General features: G+C 36.0%; 1 protein-coding gene across 2 annotated transcripts in view; it reads right to left on the reverse strand.

Moving 5' to 3' along the window:
- The window catches only part of OTOG (otogelin), a 107372-nt gene that overhangs the window by 35217 nt on the left and 53786 nt on the right, over window positions 1-18369 (reverse strand). For both annotated transcript variants that reach the window (XM_035328323.1, XM_035328322.1), the window contains exons 25-33: window positions 17537-17675; window positions 17150-17284; window positions 15872-16018; window positions 15089-15208; window positions 14165-14281; window positions 12898-13054; window positions 11797-11823; window positions 8268-8426; window positions 5876-6154 (exon numbers count right to left, since the gene is read on the reverse strand). In XM_035328323.1, coding sequence (XP_035184214.1) covers window positions 5876-6154; window positions 8268-8426; window positions 11797-11823; window positions 12898-13054; window positions 14165-14281; window positions 15089-15208; window positions 15872-16018; window positions 17150-17284; window positions 17537-17675 — 1280 coding nt within the window. The remainder of the gene's footprint in view (window positions 1-5875; window positions 6155-8267; window positions 8427-11796; window positions 11824-12897; window positions 13055-14164; window positions 14282-15088; window positions 15209-15871; window positions 16019-17149; window positions 17285-17536; window positions 17676-18369) is intronic.

The raw sequence follows: 18369 nt of genomic DNA on the forward strand, positions 1-18369 counted from the left end.
AGGGAAAATGCCTCTGCATCATTAGACGATTTTCAGCTTAATTTATTTGTATTCGTCATATTTTAACCTTTCACTACTGACAACATCACCTCTGGAATGCCTATGCAGCTCAAGGACCTAGCTGATCAGCTGTGCTAGCCACCATGAGAAACACACAGCAAGATGCAGTTCCTGCTTACAAAGTTTATGCTAAATAGAGATAAGGCAGAAAATGAGGTGAAACAGGCAGTCTTGCTCTGAATCACAATTAATTCAAGACTAAGCCAAGAGAATAATAAAGTATCCCTAAACCAAGGTAACATAATAGATATTTTTGCCTCTTTTTGCTACTTCTGTATATAAACTATGACCCTAACACTCACAGTCACTGGGGTAAAAGGAAAAGTAGCAACAATGGGCTCTAAAGCCATTTAAAAGTGCCTCTTCCTAAACTGAGGGTAATACTCCTTTCACTCTCTGTATTGATTTTAGATATTAACTTTTATGCCAGACAAGACTGGAGTACTGCTCTTCCCATCACAGAAAATACCATTGCTCAGAAACTGGATTTCACCAGAGCAGGGCATGAATGCTTTATACTACTCAGTAGGCTCACCAGCCACCTCTACTACATGCTTTCCATTTTTTTAATACTTAAATTCCCCCAACCAGCAAACAGTAACACGAGCTTACTGTACTCTGTGCAACAGTACTGTTCACTCACAACAAAAGAATGATACACAGTTTACAGACAATGAGTCAAGATTCTTGTATCAGGCGTGTTTTCCTCAGAAGGATTTGCTATGGCATTTGAAAATAACCACGTACCTCCTGGTGAAGTCTCTCAGCATTTGTCTTCTATTTGGTGACAGAGCAAATCCTTAACAAAATGATGAAGTATGCCCTGGATGGCAGTCATTTCAGTCAACATGCCAGCTGAGCCCACATTCATAGAATCGCAGAATCACAGCATGATTTGGGTTGGAAGGGACCTTAAAGCTCACCCAGTTCCAACCCCCTGCCATGGGCAGGGACACCTCCCATCAGACCAGACTGCCCAAAGCCCCATCCAGCCAGGCCTTGAACACCACTCTGATCATCTTTATGGCCTTCCTCTGAATATGGTCTACTCCTTTCACATCCTTCTTGTGCTGGGGGCCCCAGAACTGAATGCAGGGCTCCAAGTGGGGTCTCACAAGAGCAGAGCAGAGGGGAAGAATCCCCTCTCTTGCTCTGCTGGCCACGCTTTTAGTGCTGGCTCATGTCATCATCATTTTTTTTTCATCATCCATTTATTTTCATCATTTGTTACACTCTCATTTATTATTCTAATAATTTATTTAATGGCTTTAAACTAAAAAAAGGTAGATTTAGATTAGATATTCAGAAGAAATTCTTTACTCTGAGGGTGCTGAGGCAGTGGAACAGATTGCCAGAGAAGCTGTGGATGCCCCATCCCTGGAAGTGTTCAAGGCCAGATTGGATGGGGCTTTGAGCAACCATTTTTGGTCTAGTGGGATATGTCCCTGCCTACTGCAGGCTGGCTGGAATTAGATGATCTTTAAAGTCCCTTCCAAACCAAAACATTCTATTTTACCTAACAGGAGCTGAGCATATAAATTGTCATGGTACTGTAGGAAGCTTTTATATTAATGTGCCGATACACTTTGCCAACCCCATTTGTATTTCTCTCACATGCTTGGACTTCAGAGAAGCATTTATGATCTTCATTCTCTGTGGCTTTCAAATTTAATTCTGTGGTAGTAAGAACAGCTAGTACTGTAGTAGAACGACTACTGCAATCCAATGAAGAATTTTGATTTAATTTTTTTTACCACTGACAGATTGTGGTGTTCTGTTGAGTCACCATTACCTTTCTTAGCACCTTGGCCACTTTGTGTGTGTGTGTACTGACAATACCTACTGGTCACTAGTCCATCCTGCCATTTTTTATATTGACTTCTACCCCACAAGAACAACATTTGCCATTGTCAGAATAATTTCTTGCTATGTTAAAAAAAATTCTATTTACTTAAAAAGAAAAAAGTTTAATTGTACTGCCTTCAATAGAAGGTTGTATTTAAAATAAAGGTTTTTTAAAATACGAGAAAATAAAAGTATTTAAGCTTAGCTTCTCATCTTGTACTTTTTATTTTGTTACTTTTCCCAAGGATTTTAAACAATTTAGAAGGAAGAAAAAAATTCTTTAGAATTCACTCTATTTATAACAGCAGCAAAACTCTGCTTAGTAACTCAGATTGCCTGTCTCCTCAGTTACAAGTTTAGCAACATGAAATACTATCTACCCACTTAACACGTACAAACTACCAACAAACTCTGCCCATGACTTTCAAGTTTCTGCAATGAGAAATGTAAGCAAGTATCGCTGAAAAGAATGAACTTTGTGCCTAGCCAAAACATCACTGAAAGCAAAATATAATATCTACCTTTCAAATACCTTAGTTTTAGTTTCCTATTATGCTGGTGAATGAATAAAATCCTGTTAACACAACAATCTAATCTCCACCTATTTATTCACTCAAAAGCAGGAGGTCAAACATTTGTGTTTGTTGTATAAATGGAAAAGATGTTATAATTCTCCAGGAACCTCAGTTTAATTCCAAGAGCTACTCAGCAGATGTGTTTAGGGACATACCTGGAATTTGCAGGTAGAACAGCAGGTGCTCAGCATTATTCAGTCCCAAGCCCTAGGTCATGATCTTTGGGACTGGCAAACCATACAAGCTCAAATTCAACTTCAGAGCAATTCAGTGTAAGTAAAACAAGGCATTAAAAAAAAAAAAAAAAAAAAAAAAAAAAAAAAAGAATTCTACTGATGGAAATGGGTATGAGTAAACTGAAGGCAGCTAGTCAACTATATCACGTATAAATCTGACTAAAGATGTAAGAGACATTTGAAAAAAAAATAAAGAATTTAATTTTCAGTTTTGTACCATATTATGTCTGTGTAAGAAACAAATACTGAAAATAAGCAAAATGCCCTGTACCAAACATTGATAAATACCTCTATGTGCAGTGTGCATATATCTACTGCATCTTGAGATATTAATTTTATCTGAAAATTCTCTATGAGACAGTCCTTACATTTAGAGCAAGTTAGTTTTTTAAACACATAGCTAACCTTATTAACTTCACCACAGTATTTACACAGTGCAAGTTACATTTTTGTAGTATATATAATATTAACCCACAGTGAAATTAAAAGAGTAAAGCATCTTATGATAATTCTGTGAATGGTAAAGGCAACCAGCTTGAGAACATAATTAAAAAAAAAAAAAAAAAGTAAGGAAACCGTAGCTATATCCATAAAAAGATCATCAATTCCTTTCTTCCTCTAGTTTCTCAATGATTTCAAGTGTGAATTTGAAACTTGACATCTCTGTCTCTGTTGTTCTGGTCAGACTAAATGTATTCTTTCAACTGAATTAATAACAAATCAACCTACTGGCAGCAAAAATTCCTGCAAAAAATGTAAAATCTATTTTCTTGTGACTATAAATATTTCCTTGTTACTATACATACACTAGATATTCAAATTCAGTTACCAACTCAAACCCCCAAATGTTTGTGGGAACAGGAGAGCAAACAAATCTAATTATAATGAAACAACTCAATTTTAAAACTGAGGTGACTATTCATGGAAATACTTCGCAGTATTAGCCCACCCTATCTGTGTAATTTATAGTCAACATATTTGAATGTGACAATATTTATTGCTATGAAACTGGAAAAAGTGACTCGTCAGCTGACTTTAAACAACCACGTATCTATTGCTGTGGTGATCAGGTCATTTAAAATTCTTCCTTTTGAATGTGCGTCACAGAGCATGAAGAAGTCTCATGAGGAACTTTCTGGCCAAGGGGATTTACTGGGCCTATTATTCTGCTCCCGATATTTATCCTCTGATTCCGCAGGAATAGCTGTTCCCGGTTCAAGAGTTTCTGATCTAATATGCAAAGCATTTACAACAGTCAGCAGGAAATCCAATATGCTTTTGCCTGTGCTCTCTGGAGCTGGTGTAACTTTTCCATTAACTTAAACAAATGCTGCTGTATTTTTAGACCGTGTAATTACCCTACATCAGCAGGCTGGGCCTTGTGAAAGCACACTGGAGAAAGATTCAAGCCCTGTGTTTCTCTGCTTATAAAACTCTGAAACCCAAGCCCTCGGATGTGGTGATTAATGAAATGCCTCTAGATCATTTGATCTGATCCCACTTGCTGAGGTAAATTGTTTTAGTTTTCCATTGGCATAGATAGGATTTTTTGGTATAATGACTGGAAGGTAAAGACTTCACACTTGAAAAGACATACCACCCTGTGTTAATGGATGACCACTGAGAATTGGAACATGTTTTAACCTTCTTCATTCCTTCCTCAAAGATAAAAGACTAAGGAGATATTTTTGTTATGTCCAAAAAAAGTTCTTTGCCTGAAATGCTGTATGAACGCCCTGGTAACAGCATTAGCTCTGTAATTCTGCTGTTCAAAAACCTCAACAGCTCTGCAATTACAAGCATTTGTCAAGAGGCAACAGGCATTTGGCAATGACAAAATCTGTCATTTTTTCTGAAGTTGGAGTGTGCCAGTCAACAGCTGCATTAGGCTGTCATCATAATGCACCACAAAACATCAGCAGATTCACAATGCTACCATTAACACTTTAATTCAATGTTTTGATAACAAGAAGCTCCATGAGGCATACAGTTGGCCTCTTCTGTCACAAAAGTCAACGCCTGCTTCAGATTTGACTACGCCAAGAGATTCAAAATGGTCACTATAAAACATGGCCAGGCCATGCTTCGTTTGTTACAACATCTCATTTCTTTTTTCTTTTTTTTTTTTTTTTTTTCTTGTAAAATGAAGTTTTGGTTTCAGAGAATGAAGAACTGGTTTATGAAAATTGTGTTACCAAGAATACCTATTAAAATACTTTTGCTACACCAATAAATGAGTTACCGATACCTTTAAAGTTACAGCACAGTACAAAGCATTAGAACATAACAATAATATACACTTGTAGTGATTTGGGAATTTTATATACTGCACAAAGGCCAGTAGGTTCCAGCAATTAGTAGTTGTCGCTGAGGTTCATAATAAAGTCACATAGGTGCGTTAGAACTATCAGATATATCGACAAACTGAAAACACAATAAAGCATTAAATAAATCTAATAAAGAAAATGATAGTTTCATGAACAATCTGCTTTCTTTTATTTTACAGTCCAATGTAACTTCTTGTATCTCATTCCTGATCCCTAAGGCCATCTTCATTTCAGCACATGGCTCTCGAGTTTGAGAGTATGTGAGGGGATACATGAATAAAGGTCAAGGTGTTTTTCAGGCGAAACAAGGTTTGAGAGGTGTAATCTATAGACATGTCCTTAGCACTGGATAGCACAACTTATAAGGCCACAAAGCTTACAATGAGAATGCACTGTACAGAAAACACAACCAGAAGGAAGGGAAATCATCATCCACAGACCTTAACTTATAGATGCACATTCAGTTTTTTTCTATTCCCTTTGTGAATCCATTATTCATCAGCATGAATTTTCTATTCCTTAAGAATGTCCTCACAACCCACAAAGCAAGTATTGCACAGAAACCTTTCGATAGTCTATGCATTTCCAAAACCAGTTAGCAAATACAGTGAAGTTGTGTGGGTATTTAATGGCTTGTGACAAGAAAACGGAATCTCATCCTTACTACAAAGCTCAAAGATTTTGAGCCTGTCACAAACAGATTATCCACAGCTTCCAGTGATGCTGGGGAGAAGTAAGAAATGTAGTCACCTCTGAAAATATCAGTACCGGTTAGCTTGTATTTCCATGGGGAACAAACTGATGTTCACAAAATGCAACTTTAATTACCTACCTACTAATTTAAAAAGGATTGACAGTCTGAATTCCTCTGAATGATGGTACTTCAGAAGCTCAACTGAAGATGCAGAAATGTGGATGAAGTATCCTGGTTTTGCAAATGATTCAAAGGAACTGTAACCAGAAAGCCATGTATTCTTGTGAATAACAAATGTCGCTTTGTTGTGAAACTCTTCGCTTTTTTCCCATTTAGAAAGAACAAGGGTATTGTTGGAGGACAACTGAAGAAAATAATTAGGTCTCTCAGCTGTTTCAAATGAAACCAAGTTGGAATCTGAAAAAAACACACAGAACTCATTTATGTGCCATAATAAACTGAAGTCACTCTGATGTAATATGCTGCTATCAGTAGCATGAGCAATGAAAACTGGCAATGGCCTCATCAGTGACAATGCCCTGAATCTTCTAAGAAAACATAATTATATACGGATTTTAGAGTCCTAGATTCTGATGAACACTTGGTTTTCCAACTATACTGCACATTAAAACAGGATTACAAGCAGATTAGGACATTTGCCTACACCAGGACAAAGGAATATAGCCTAGCAGTCAATTAGAACTTCAGTTTACAGCCTCTGCTAACCGTTTATTTAATAAAAATGTAAACTTCACCTAATTAGCTTTTCGAGTTATGCTCACTATCAGGAATTGATAGCTCAAGAGCCCAGCTTTTCATTAAAAATAAATATTTAAAAAAATATATTTTGCATTCAGCTTACAGCTTTATGTATTCATTTCTAAGCAGCCAGCTCTCCAGCCCTTCCCCCAAGAATGTTTACAGCAAAGCCTGTTTTCTGGCAAATGTATCCACATGATACCTTACCCTTAAAACAGTACTGCTGATTTCGAGCAAGCCCCTGTATGATCAATTGCAGAGTGGCAGATTTTGAGCCTGTTACAGGCATCTGTTTCTTACAAAATTACTTCATTCTGTTTTGCTGTAAACTCTTCTATTCTGTTGAAAAAAGCCATTAAACTACTGTAAAATCAACTAACCCTCCAGACCTGGATAGCATTTCTTGGGGAAAAAAAGCACAGAAAACAAATTATCTCTATTAAACAGATACTCTACCAGGTTCTTTTATAACACATATGGAAGATCAGCTTGGTTTTTGAGCATAAAAATTTTGACTTATTTGAAGAACATAGGTGCATTTGTATCTTTTTAATAATTGCCCGTAGCAAGTAGCTATTTGTTAAGTAATGACAGACACTCAGTATGATTTGTAATACCTGCCGTACAGCCAATCAGTTTCGAGATCCAAAATTTTCAGTGTCTGTGATTTGTCTGAAACTGATGAAACATCCATTTTTCTGAGGTAGTGAAGAACCAACAGCAAAGATACATAAATGAAGACATGGATATGAAAAACACAGCATTGATTTTACAAACTCCTCCACGGCCAAATGATGAAACGCTATTCTCTTAAATTGAACTATAAGGCACAAATTCCACTTGCCAGGTTCAATTTTAAGAGAAAGATTTTATACAGGAGTAGAACAGTAGGACTGACCTTCCCTTTCCAAACCTAAAATGAATGCAATGTACAAGTCTCAAAACTATGACTAATAAAAGCAATCTGGCCCTGGATATTCTGTTACATGAGCTCTTGTGTCAGTTCTATAGACAACAGTTAAATGCTTCTCAGTTTTTCAACTGACCCCTACCCCTTTTGCTTGATTACACAAAGACAGCCACCTTCAGGCTGACCAAAGACATGATCAGTAGACTATAAGCAGTAAAATTATATTGATGCTTTGGTGTTCTGCAGGCAGTAAAATTGGGTATGCAGACAGCTATGGCATTTAATCAATGTCACAAAGTGCTGAATGTGTTCTTGTAAGTCTTCTCAACCTGTCTAAAGGTGGCAAGACTTATTTTGTCTGCTGAACAAACAACAGATGCTTTCACTGGGAAACTTAATTCAGGACAGGAAGACACATTCACAGCACACACCTTCAGCTCAAGTTGGAGCCAATGGCCGTCTCTGTACAAGACAATAAGTGATGGTGGCAGACTGAGTGAATTAGAAAATACTTTTCTTATGTCATCTCTTTCCCATTCTTTTCCATGTCCCAGTTCTGCCTGAAGAAAGGTGGAAGGAGCAACACATATCTGAAGCACTGGGATACAATACTGGTTTGGGGGCTTCTGAAGGTTGGGGTTGGGGAAGGACTGTTAGTTTTTCAACTAAAAGTACCTGTTTCTAAAGCTAACATCATGTAATTAAAACCAGCCAATCAAAACTTTGGCAGACAACATTAAGGTGCAGAATCAGCTGACATGAAAAGATTTTTTGACCCAGGTCTGTAGTTAGACATAGGCTAGTATTCAAGGAGAGAATGTGCTCTGTCTTACTTAAGCCTCTACATAACAAGGACTTTACCGTGTGATTTGGGTTTATAAAGTCCGGAAGTAAGCATAAAGCTCACTGCATGTCCATCTTCTTGTCTCACAGGGAAAACAAAACCATCCACCAGTTTCACTGCCAGAACAAATTCCCCATCCAAGTAGCTGACCAGTTTGTATGGGCCCTTTCCCAGAGCTGTGGAAAAAAAAAAAAAAAAAGAAAAAAAGCCAGAATTACCTTTCATGCCAAATGTCACACGTGCTTGAATTCTATGTAACAATACAGCCCATGAAGAGACATACATCGTTCTACTCTGAAAACTCTAGGTGCTATATGCTAAACTGTAATGTCAACCAAAACAAAGTCATACTTTTAGAAAAAAAAAACATTCTCAAAACTATCCAAGTTACTCAGGACTGAAGAGTTGATTCAAGACTGAAGACTCAAGACTTCAAGACTCAAAACTTGAGACCTGAAGACTCAAGACTTCTCAAGACTCACCATTAGCTTCTCCTTTTTCTCCTTCTCTTCCACTTCACTTTCTAAGTTAACTGAGTCATCAGTTAATTGATTTAGAAGTAAATAGTGTTCTACAGACCATCCTGTGATGTAAATTGTTTACTCATATGCCTCTAGCAATTCTTACTATTATTTAAAACCAATTTTATTAGTGTCCGCAGTGTGAGGCATTTTGTAGGAAATAGTTTGTTGCTGCCAAATATCAAAGAACTCCTTGAACAAAAAGCTTGACATGAGTCGGCAGTGCACGCTTGCAGCCCAGAAGGCCAACAGCAGCCTGGGTTGCATCAAAAGAGGAGTGTCCAGCAGGTCAAGGGAAGTGTTTGTCCCCTCTACTCTGCCCTTGCGAGACCCCACTTGGAGTGATGTGTCCAGGTCTGGGGCCCCCAGCACAGGAAGGATGTGGAGCTCTTGGAATAGGCCCAGAGGAGGGCCACTAAAATGATGGCTGGAGCACCTCTCCTAAGAAGAAAGGCTGGGAGAATTGGGGCTGTTGGGCCTAAAGAAGAGAAAGCTCCGGGGTGACGTTATTGAAGCTTTTCAGTACTTAAAGGTGGCTTATAAAAAGATGGTGAGCAACTTTTTACTCAATCAGATAATGACAAGGGGGAATGGTTTTAAACTAAAAAGAGGGGAGATTTAGTATAGAGGTTAGGAGGAAACTCTTCACTCAGACAGTGATGTGGCACTGGAACAGGTTGCCCAGAGAAGCTGTGGATGCCCCATCCTTGAAGATGGTTAAGGATGAGGCTCTGGGCAACCCCATCTAGTGGGTGGCATCCCTGCCTATGGCAGGGGAGATGGAACTAGATGATCTTTACAGTCCCTTCCAAGCCGACCGATTCTATGATTCTATGATAACACTGGGAAGCATGACAGGAAGAAATCAGCATTGCAAGTAAAGGAATGGGCAACTTTTACCTGTAAGTAAAAAAGACAAAAGCATGTGAGGTTATTATTTCACAAATCTCACAATGCCACACTCCTTCAGTTAGTTCCAAGTTCACAGTATTTTGAAATGATTTTTGTAAACTCCTCTGTTAAAACCAGGATTTTAGACCACACTTGAGCAATTTATCTCACTTCTGTTTTACCCACAAACCAGAACATGGCAAGCATCCATCTAAGTTAGAAGTCTCCCAGAACTTCTCAGTTGATAGTTGGAGTTAATACCATTGACCTGTAAAATCTGTTCAAACAGGTTAAAAATATGAACTGCAATTTGCAGCTTGCTCTCGTATTCTGTCTCTCCCTAATCTTAAAAGATACTAAGAATTTTGAAATGCTAAGGAAGCTGCATGTGGTATGAGCACATGGCCCATTAGGACACAAGCCCATGCATGGATAAATGTGTACAGTCATATTTGGTTACCTTTAGTGCAGGGAGCTGAAAAATATTTTTTAAAATTACTTAAAACACATATTATTCTGGATATGTTAATATACATTTAAGTTTTTGATCTCTATTCCGTTCAAAACTTGAGAAAAAGCTACCACCTGAGAATTTCCCCTTACCAAAGACAAAAGCTCCTGCTTCTAGATTCTCTCTCTAAAAGAGTTTCTTAACCTTCCTGTCTCCAAAACTAAGTAATTTTTGGCAATGCTACTGTATTTGAGGTAGAGAAGAACATTTTTAGCAGAAGTGTTTTTTTTTGTTTGTTTGTTTGTTTTTTCCATTGGCAGCTCTGGAACATCTTATGTTGAGTATTTATGAGCTGGATTAGCAAACAGTGGGAAGATGAGAAGAAAGAAATATATGTTAAGCAAGTTTATTGTAAACTTTTCCAATGTACAACCCTCCAGTATTCCAAGTAATTTGTCAGTGAGAATTCAGCAACTATTAAAACTAATACCACACTTCAGAAGTTTATGTTACCATCCAGCTTCACCACTAGCACACGCTACTGCCACAGATGTTAGAGGCACTGCCATTTCCATCTGTTACAACTGCAAGATTACCTCGTCTCAGGCTGTATTTCATTTATAAAACAAAACAGAGAAAAAATTTAAAATTGCAATAATCTCCTATTCAACTGAACTTTATTTAAATTAATTGAACAGCTTAAATAGTGATTTAGCTAAAATTCCACTGCATTATCAACTTGAACCTACTCAAAATCTTTTCAACAGTATATGTATCAGAAATGGTAACTTCTTGACCAGATAGCTTGGGGCTGATATGTTGCACAAGTCTGCCCTAACTTAGACTCAGTTCTTCTCCAAGATCTTTTCTGGGGTAAGCTGCTACAAGATGGAGTCTAATAGAAGACCAGAATATCCTGATAGACAGGCTTCTATGTGAGCATGATAAAAAGAGTTATAGAATAAATAGCCACAGTCCTGATCATTCCTTATATCAGGCTGGTTTGCAGTGCTTACATCTATGCCATGTCTAACAATGCAGACACTCTCAATATAACTTTAAAATAGTCTGCATAGAGATTCCAGTGCTACCACAGTAGTACAGAAGCACAAGCTGTATCCAGTACAAATTAACCACTGAAGTTTTACTCAAGCACCTTGTATCAGCTTTGCACCTCTCTCTGAGATCCATCATAATACACCAGCAATACTTGTTGCTCAGGAATATAAAGCTAAGTCAGGCATACCTAAATAGATAGTTCAACATTTAGTCACAAGAAGTTGAATTATATTAATAACTAGCTCTCTCTGGTGGCTGCACAGGGGATGACCATTGGTTTAACAAAAACAACAGGTATCAAGTTTTTGACTGCAGTTTGCCTTAAGCAAGGAGTGCCACTAGTACTATGGGGTTGAATATTCTATTAATTACTGAATTGTTATCCATAAACACAGAGCAACTGAGATAAACGTGGGAAAGACCCATGATCTACATTAAAAGGATCATGAAATTAAAAGCCTTTGGAAAAGCAAAATAAATGGGTAAAACAGATTATTCGTTACTTTAATAATATATCATTTGCAACTGTTTTCATCAACACAGTATTTTTAAACAAAATACTACGAGTAATATAAAGGAAACTGAAGATTATATATTCTTATTATCAGCTCCTTTAGGACTTACCTTTGTTGAAATATTCACAATCATAAGCTAAAAAATAGAAAGAAAAGAAAGAACAATTGCACGCATTCTGCAGATAAACAGGTTTTCCATTACCCTTTATTGACTGAGATTGTAAATCAACTGTTTGGCCAAGCTAGATCACACATAAGCACTTATTCAAACATTTGTTATTGCTGAATATTTATTTCACTACACTGATTTAAATAAAACACTACTTTTCAGCAGAAATTCTAAGCTTATGTATCTACAGTTGGCTTTTTGCGACCTCTAGTGGCTAAGACTAAACTTTGCTGTCTTTCCATGCTCTAAAACCGACGCAGGCACCATTTCTATCAAAACTTACGAGTAATCCTCTTGCTCAACAACAAATTTCCTGTGACTCTGAGAAAGCTGCATATTCTCTCTGTGCCACTGCAAAGCTATAAAGATGGCTCTTTGTTTCCTTCCATTCTTTCTTTCTTGCCCTCTTCCATTGCATCTTTGCAGAAATCACTGTCTTGTGTTAGGCATCTGCAGCAGGTGCCATAGAAAAATGTCTCCGATTTTCTTTTTTTTATTATTTTTTATTTTTACTACCTCTCAGCACTGCTGAATGGGAATAGTAATGGGAATAATGCATAAAATCCTTTATTATTATTTTTCTCCTTCAGAAGACTTATCTTCCACATTTGTACTGGGGGCAGCACTAAGGCACAGCTATGTTTCCTGGACTCTGTTAATAAGTGCAGCCCTCCTGAAGATGAAAATTACATGAACTATTAACTGCAAAAGTTCAGTTTGAGGGATGTCCTGCATACCATATCCTAATATCCATTTACCATGACCTCTCCTTTCACATCATGGGACAAGGAAGAAAGACTAGAAGTGCATCACCTACCAATATGGAAAGAAATATGCAATCCAGGTAGACAAAAATGAGCATGGAGATCAGTGAGAGGCACACACTCATCTTACTACCTCACAGCCACTCATGGTGTAGCTCTTCTAATTTGTCTTAAGAGTTTCATTCCTGGTTTTAGGGAACTCAGTGTGTTTGATTTTTCAATAAGAGTCTCATGAATACAGTGGCAGCCACTGACCATGCTTGTTAAGTAAACTTACGACACACTCTAGGGGACCTCCAGTCTACAGAAACTCCATGCTGGCAGCACTGGTGGGCATATGCTGACACACTTGTACAGAAACACTCACAGTCACCTCCTTGGTTACAACCACATGTATCTGTCAAGCAGTTTGAGTAAAACCAGGTGACGTCAATCTGGAAATATAAATATCACGTATTAAAAGTATTCAGACAGACAGTGGCAACAATCATCTCAGCACAAAGCTGCAATTCCTTCAAAATTTAACATATAAGACACCTATTAGAGATTTTAACTTACGTCTTCTTGAAATACAAGAAAAACAGTGTATTAGAACATATAAAATCTTGTACAGTACTCAGTAACAATTAAATCAATGACCCACCGCAAACATGCAGGCTGAGATATTAACGTGAGCTCATTTTGCATGGTTTTGTGGTATTTAAACCATAATAAACAATATAGAAGCTTATCAAATAAGAGAAAATCTTTCTAAACTGACCACAAATAAATATATCCCAGAAGTGTTAATAAAGCTAGATACATGTAAAATGTAAGAAATAATAAAATAGACGGAAAACTTTTCCCATGAGAGTGGTTCATGCTTTTCATGTAATTAGGCAATTTTATGGGACAGCTTGTGATTTTCCCCTCAGATTACTCTCAAGTCTTGTCTTAAGGGACAAAACTTCAAAGAAAACTGTCAATGTTAATTTGCTTATTGAACTGTTATACATTCTACATGGATTTACACTTGAATATTGCCTGAGTGAGATGAATGCATTTTTTTTCTAGGAATGAGTTCTTCACATAAGACTGCCTAGAAGAAGCTATGAATTTATTTTAAAATGCCTGAAAAATGTGCATGTTACGTAATACGTTTGAGCAAAATAAAGTGAGTTGTTACAATTATGCAAATTTTTGTTCTTAGAATGAAAAAAAAAAAAAGATAATACAAATTGGGTATAATCTTGACTCCACTAATTTTAAAGGTAACTAATAGTACTAACCACATTTAAAAAAGCTAAACAGTGCCACAGTGGTATTATATGGCACTAATAAACGGCTTACTCTCTAAGTTAGCTAAGTGCAGATAGTCCTTGTGAAAGGCCCAGTTAAGCATTCCCATTTTAGAATCAGAATAAGTATGGGTTAGACTTTCTTCATGTCCTCTTTTGCTACAGTAGTAAAAATTACTCTGTTACGGAAGACATGAGCTGAAGAGTAAAGTTTCTCTCTAGTGAGATGTTCACTTCCACGTCTTTCTACATGTGACCCCAACTCACCACTGGATGGCAAGCTTCAAATGCTTCACTTAACAATATTCCACATTCCTTCTTGGCAAATGGCTCTCTAAGTGGATTCAAACTGCATGGATTTCGAATGTCAGAGCTGTCAACACACTTAACAAGAAAGCAAAATGAAGGGGAGAAACTTGTTTTATTAGTATGTTTGAACTTACAAAATATAGTTTTGTTTTGTGTGCTTTTTGTTTTTATTTATTTAATAAATGTAAAGCACAAAAAACACATCATTTGAGAAACTTAAGAGAGAATAAGATATGGAATTAAAAGGATATGCTAATCAGCAGAAATGAAAAACACGTAGTTTCATTTGTCTGACAGCAGCAGGAAAACACACACATATAGCTCTAAAAAGGGTTGCCACAAAGTCTGAATCTGTAGTCCTTACTTACCTGAACAGTCAGTTTAAATAAATAGCAAAGATCATTTAAATAACTTTCATTAGAACGGTCAGAAATCAGGTCTTTTTACGCTAGCTATGATGAATTTATTTTGCAAGATATTCTCTTTTTAAGTAACAAATTCGGAATTCATGTACATTTCACAATACACTGCTACACTATTCAAGCATCGATATTCATTATACATGTAAAATATAAATTTATATAGATAATGGATTTCAAAATACTTGCAGATCTGTTACTTAAATAATGGTTACACTGAATGACTGTGGAACTGTTTATGTTATGTTTTCTCTACAACACAGTCCTGTGTAGAAACAAAGGCAATTACTTTATTCTGCTTAATGGATTATAATATCTCTAAGAACCATATATATTTTATCTTTTGCATTGCTGCCTAATTGAGACTTTGGTGAATGAATGTCTTAATTTATTCTAGATATATTGTATGATGTAACAACATGATATATAAATCTACTATCAAATACATTATTTTTCCAAGTACCTCTACAGCTGTCCAGCTGTTTCCAAATTCTTGTGAGTTTGTTAGCTCAAAATTATCTGGAGTCCTCAATTCATTTATTGTTTTTAAATCAAAATTTCCACATAATCCTGTCAATTCACCCTGAAACAACAAAAAACAACAAACATAACATATTTCTTTCTACAAGACATAAAACACTACTAGTCACAACTGCTTTCAAAAGTTGCTTCATACGTGTCCATCTCCTGTTGCTCCATTATAAATTTATCAGGATTCAATCCTTTTCAGCTAAATTTCTGCCAAAAAAGTTCAGCTGTTTGTGATAATAAAATTGTCAAAGATACTTTATTTTAACAACATCAGTATTATTCCCTTTAAACTATGTATCTCTAAATCTTTGAGAACAGAGCTGATCTTTTGTTCAGAGAAGTGACCTGCTTGCTAGTGATTTTTTTTTTTTTTTTTTTTTTACATATCAGCAACATAGCACCTGCTCCAGTCACACAGGGAATGAGTAATGTAGGAGGATGTTGCCCCAGGAGGTTTATTTCTGCTATTTATTACTGTCTGGCTTATTAGGCTAGACAGCAAACAGTGAATAGGGGGAAAAAGAGATTGTAAATAAGAATGATTAATTTAATTGACAAGATAGTTGAATACCTCTCTTCTTGACACTGCTATTCAGTTCCTACAGGCTTCATGACATATTGTCTGTTCTCTGAACAACGACGACATAAATTTACTTAATAAGTCTTGCACAAATATTTCAAAGAAATGGCATTAAGAGTGTTGACTTCCACTTACCTGCCACTGATGACCCATCTGTACATGAACTGTTGTTCTCTGATCCCAAAGAACAGTGATGTGCTCATCAGGAAAATGAACAACAGTGAAAAAACCAGCTTTCCACAACTGTATTTTTTGTAATTTGTCCATGTAACTAGATGAGCTCTATTCAAAATAAAACAAGATAGCTTATAATGTAAATAATTTCTCCACAAAATGTTCACTTGACAGGAACATGTAAGTAAAATGAATGACACATATGGTTCTCAGAAGTCCCAAAACTGACAAAAGACCAATGTTTTACCAAAAGTGGTCTGGATTTTGACTGTGAACAGTGTTGGATTTTTATGAATTTATTATTTTAATTTATTTAATTATATTTGTTATATTTATTAACATTTTATTTATATAATTTCATTATACTTATTATATTTATTTAATTTTATTTAATTTATTTAAGTTGATTTTATAACAAATTTACAGAATGAGTAGTAACAATTAAGATAAAAATGTTAATGGTTCATCAGGGAGGTATAAAATTAGGTACACACTTAGGTATACAGCATTGCATTCAGAAGGTCTTAGCCAGCTGCTTTTCTGAATATGTAAAAGTACAGGTGGAGCATTCTCTTGAAATAAGTGATTGTCTAAATATGTACAAAGACTGCCATCTTCCTTACATAAAGCATTTTTACCTACATACAATTATATTCAGATGCCAAATTATTTGTAGCACAGACTAAGATGTCTGTTTTAATTACAAAATACACAAAGACACACCACTTTCTTTGTGTAGCTGGTTTGTAAACTATCAATAGTATTACTTATACTAAAATTACTGTAAATACTAAATATTACAGCAACAGAGTTTGCAGTTTGGCTATAACAAAAACGAATTTTTAGTTGTGGAGCATATATCAGAAACTGCAATTTAATTTTTTGCAGAAGTGTAAGAATATTCCTTCTATACAACTATACTCCAAGAACTAATTAAAATCTTAGTGCTAGTGGAATTAATAGCAAGACACCCACTGACTTCAAAATATCTATATTTTTCTATAGACACATCAAGGCTAAACAGAAGAATTACAAATGTCTAATCTAACATTTTCATGAAATATAGCCAAGATTTTGTTTAAGGTTTTCATTCAACAAAACAGGTTTGATCAGCATTCACTGTGAAGACATTTACACCTCAGCTACATAACTGACACAGTAATTTTTTTTGCCAACAAAGAAGAAAAAATACTCAGGTACATATTCTGCCCTTTAGCAGTATTAAAGACTGACACTTACTGGATTCCCAGTTTCATCATCAAATATTAGAAAAGATTTTCCAACATTAATGAAAATGTGTTTTCTGCAAATGATTCCAATATTAAAGCAGTTAATATTCTCTATAATAACTGAGAAACTGGTTGAAGAAGTAGCCTGCAAAGAAAAAAAAAAAAAGGCACTTTTAAATATACTAATATAATGATAAATATTGTTACATAGTTGAGATTAGCAGAAACCTCTGTACATTATTATTATGTTATGTATGACAAAGTCTAAGCAATACCAAAGCTTAAATACATGTACTACTCAGTGTAATGACAGGACACAAGTACAAGGGTAGTTTTTAACAGGTAGTCTTTAAATCCAGTTTTACAAAGGCTTTAATAAATAAATAAAAAGTCTCACCTTAACTAGATAAACCTTACAAGTTCCAACAAAGTCAAATGTAAGTCCATCAAACGTTCTGTAATGTCGATCACCATATGCAGTACACATGGAAGGGCAAGGATGGAAGGTGCATTGGAATGATCCATGCTGGCAAATGCTGCAAAATGTATGACCAACAGTGGTAATATCAGTGGTAATATCAGCCTTAACCATAGACAAATGATTATACCTACTGCATTAAGAAGTAAAACTACTAAGGAAATGTATGTGGACTATGGACAGAACCATTTTGAAACTTTAACTAGAAGCAGCATAAATAAATCAGTTCCCTAGTTTTTATTTATCACATGTTGAACACACAACCTGTGTTTCTTCCTGTTAGCCTTTATAGGTTCCAGAACATACACACACTGAAAGGGCATTTCTTCTGTTGCAATGAGAAGAGAAAATGCCACACAAGGTAACGCAATTTATTCCTCTGTTACTCATACCAACAATGTGCTACAAGGATAAATCTATCTCTACCAGCTTCTCACAGTACATTTGTTTCTATACTAGCTGATTCTTAGATCCAGCAAGCAACGTGTCCTACTACTACTATCCTTATTCATTCTATGATTGAATGGGAATTTTACAGAAGTAAAGAACGAAGAAGAAAAAAACAGTAGTACTATTCTGTTAGGTTCCTTGAAAGAACTGTGGTTGGTTGTTGTCGTTGTTTGTTTTCTGTTTGTTTTGTTTTGTTTTCCTGATACATTGGTATTGTCACACCCAAACCTTAGCCTAAGAAGAGCTCAGTCAGGTTCTGCCTATGGCTACCTTAAGCATTAAAATGCTTTCACCACACATAC

Source organism: Oxyura jamaicensis, chromosome 5 (assembly GCF_011077185.1).
Source record: "Oxyura jamaicensis isolate SHBP4307 breed ruddy duck chromosome 5, BPBGC_Ojam_1.0, whole genome shotgun sequence".
NCBI classification, from domain to species: domain Eukaryota; kingdom Metazoa; phylum Chordata; class Aves; order Anseriformes; family Anatidae; genus Oxyura; species Oxyura jamaicensis.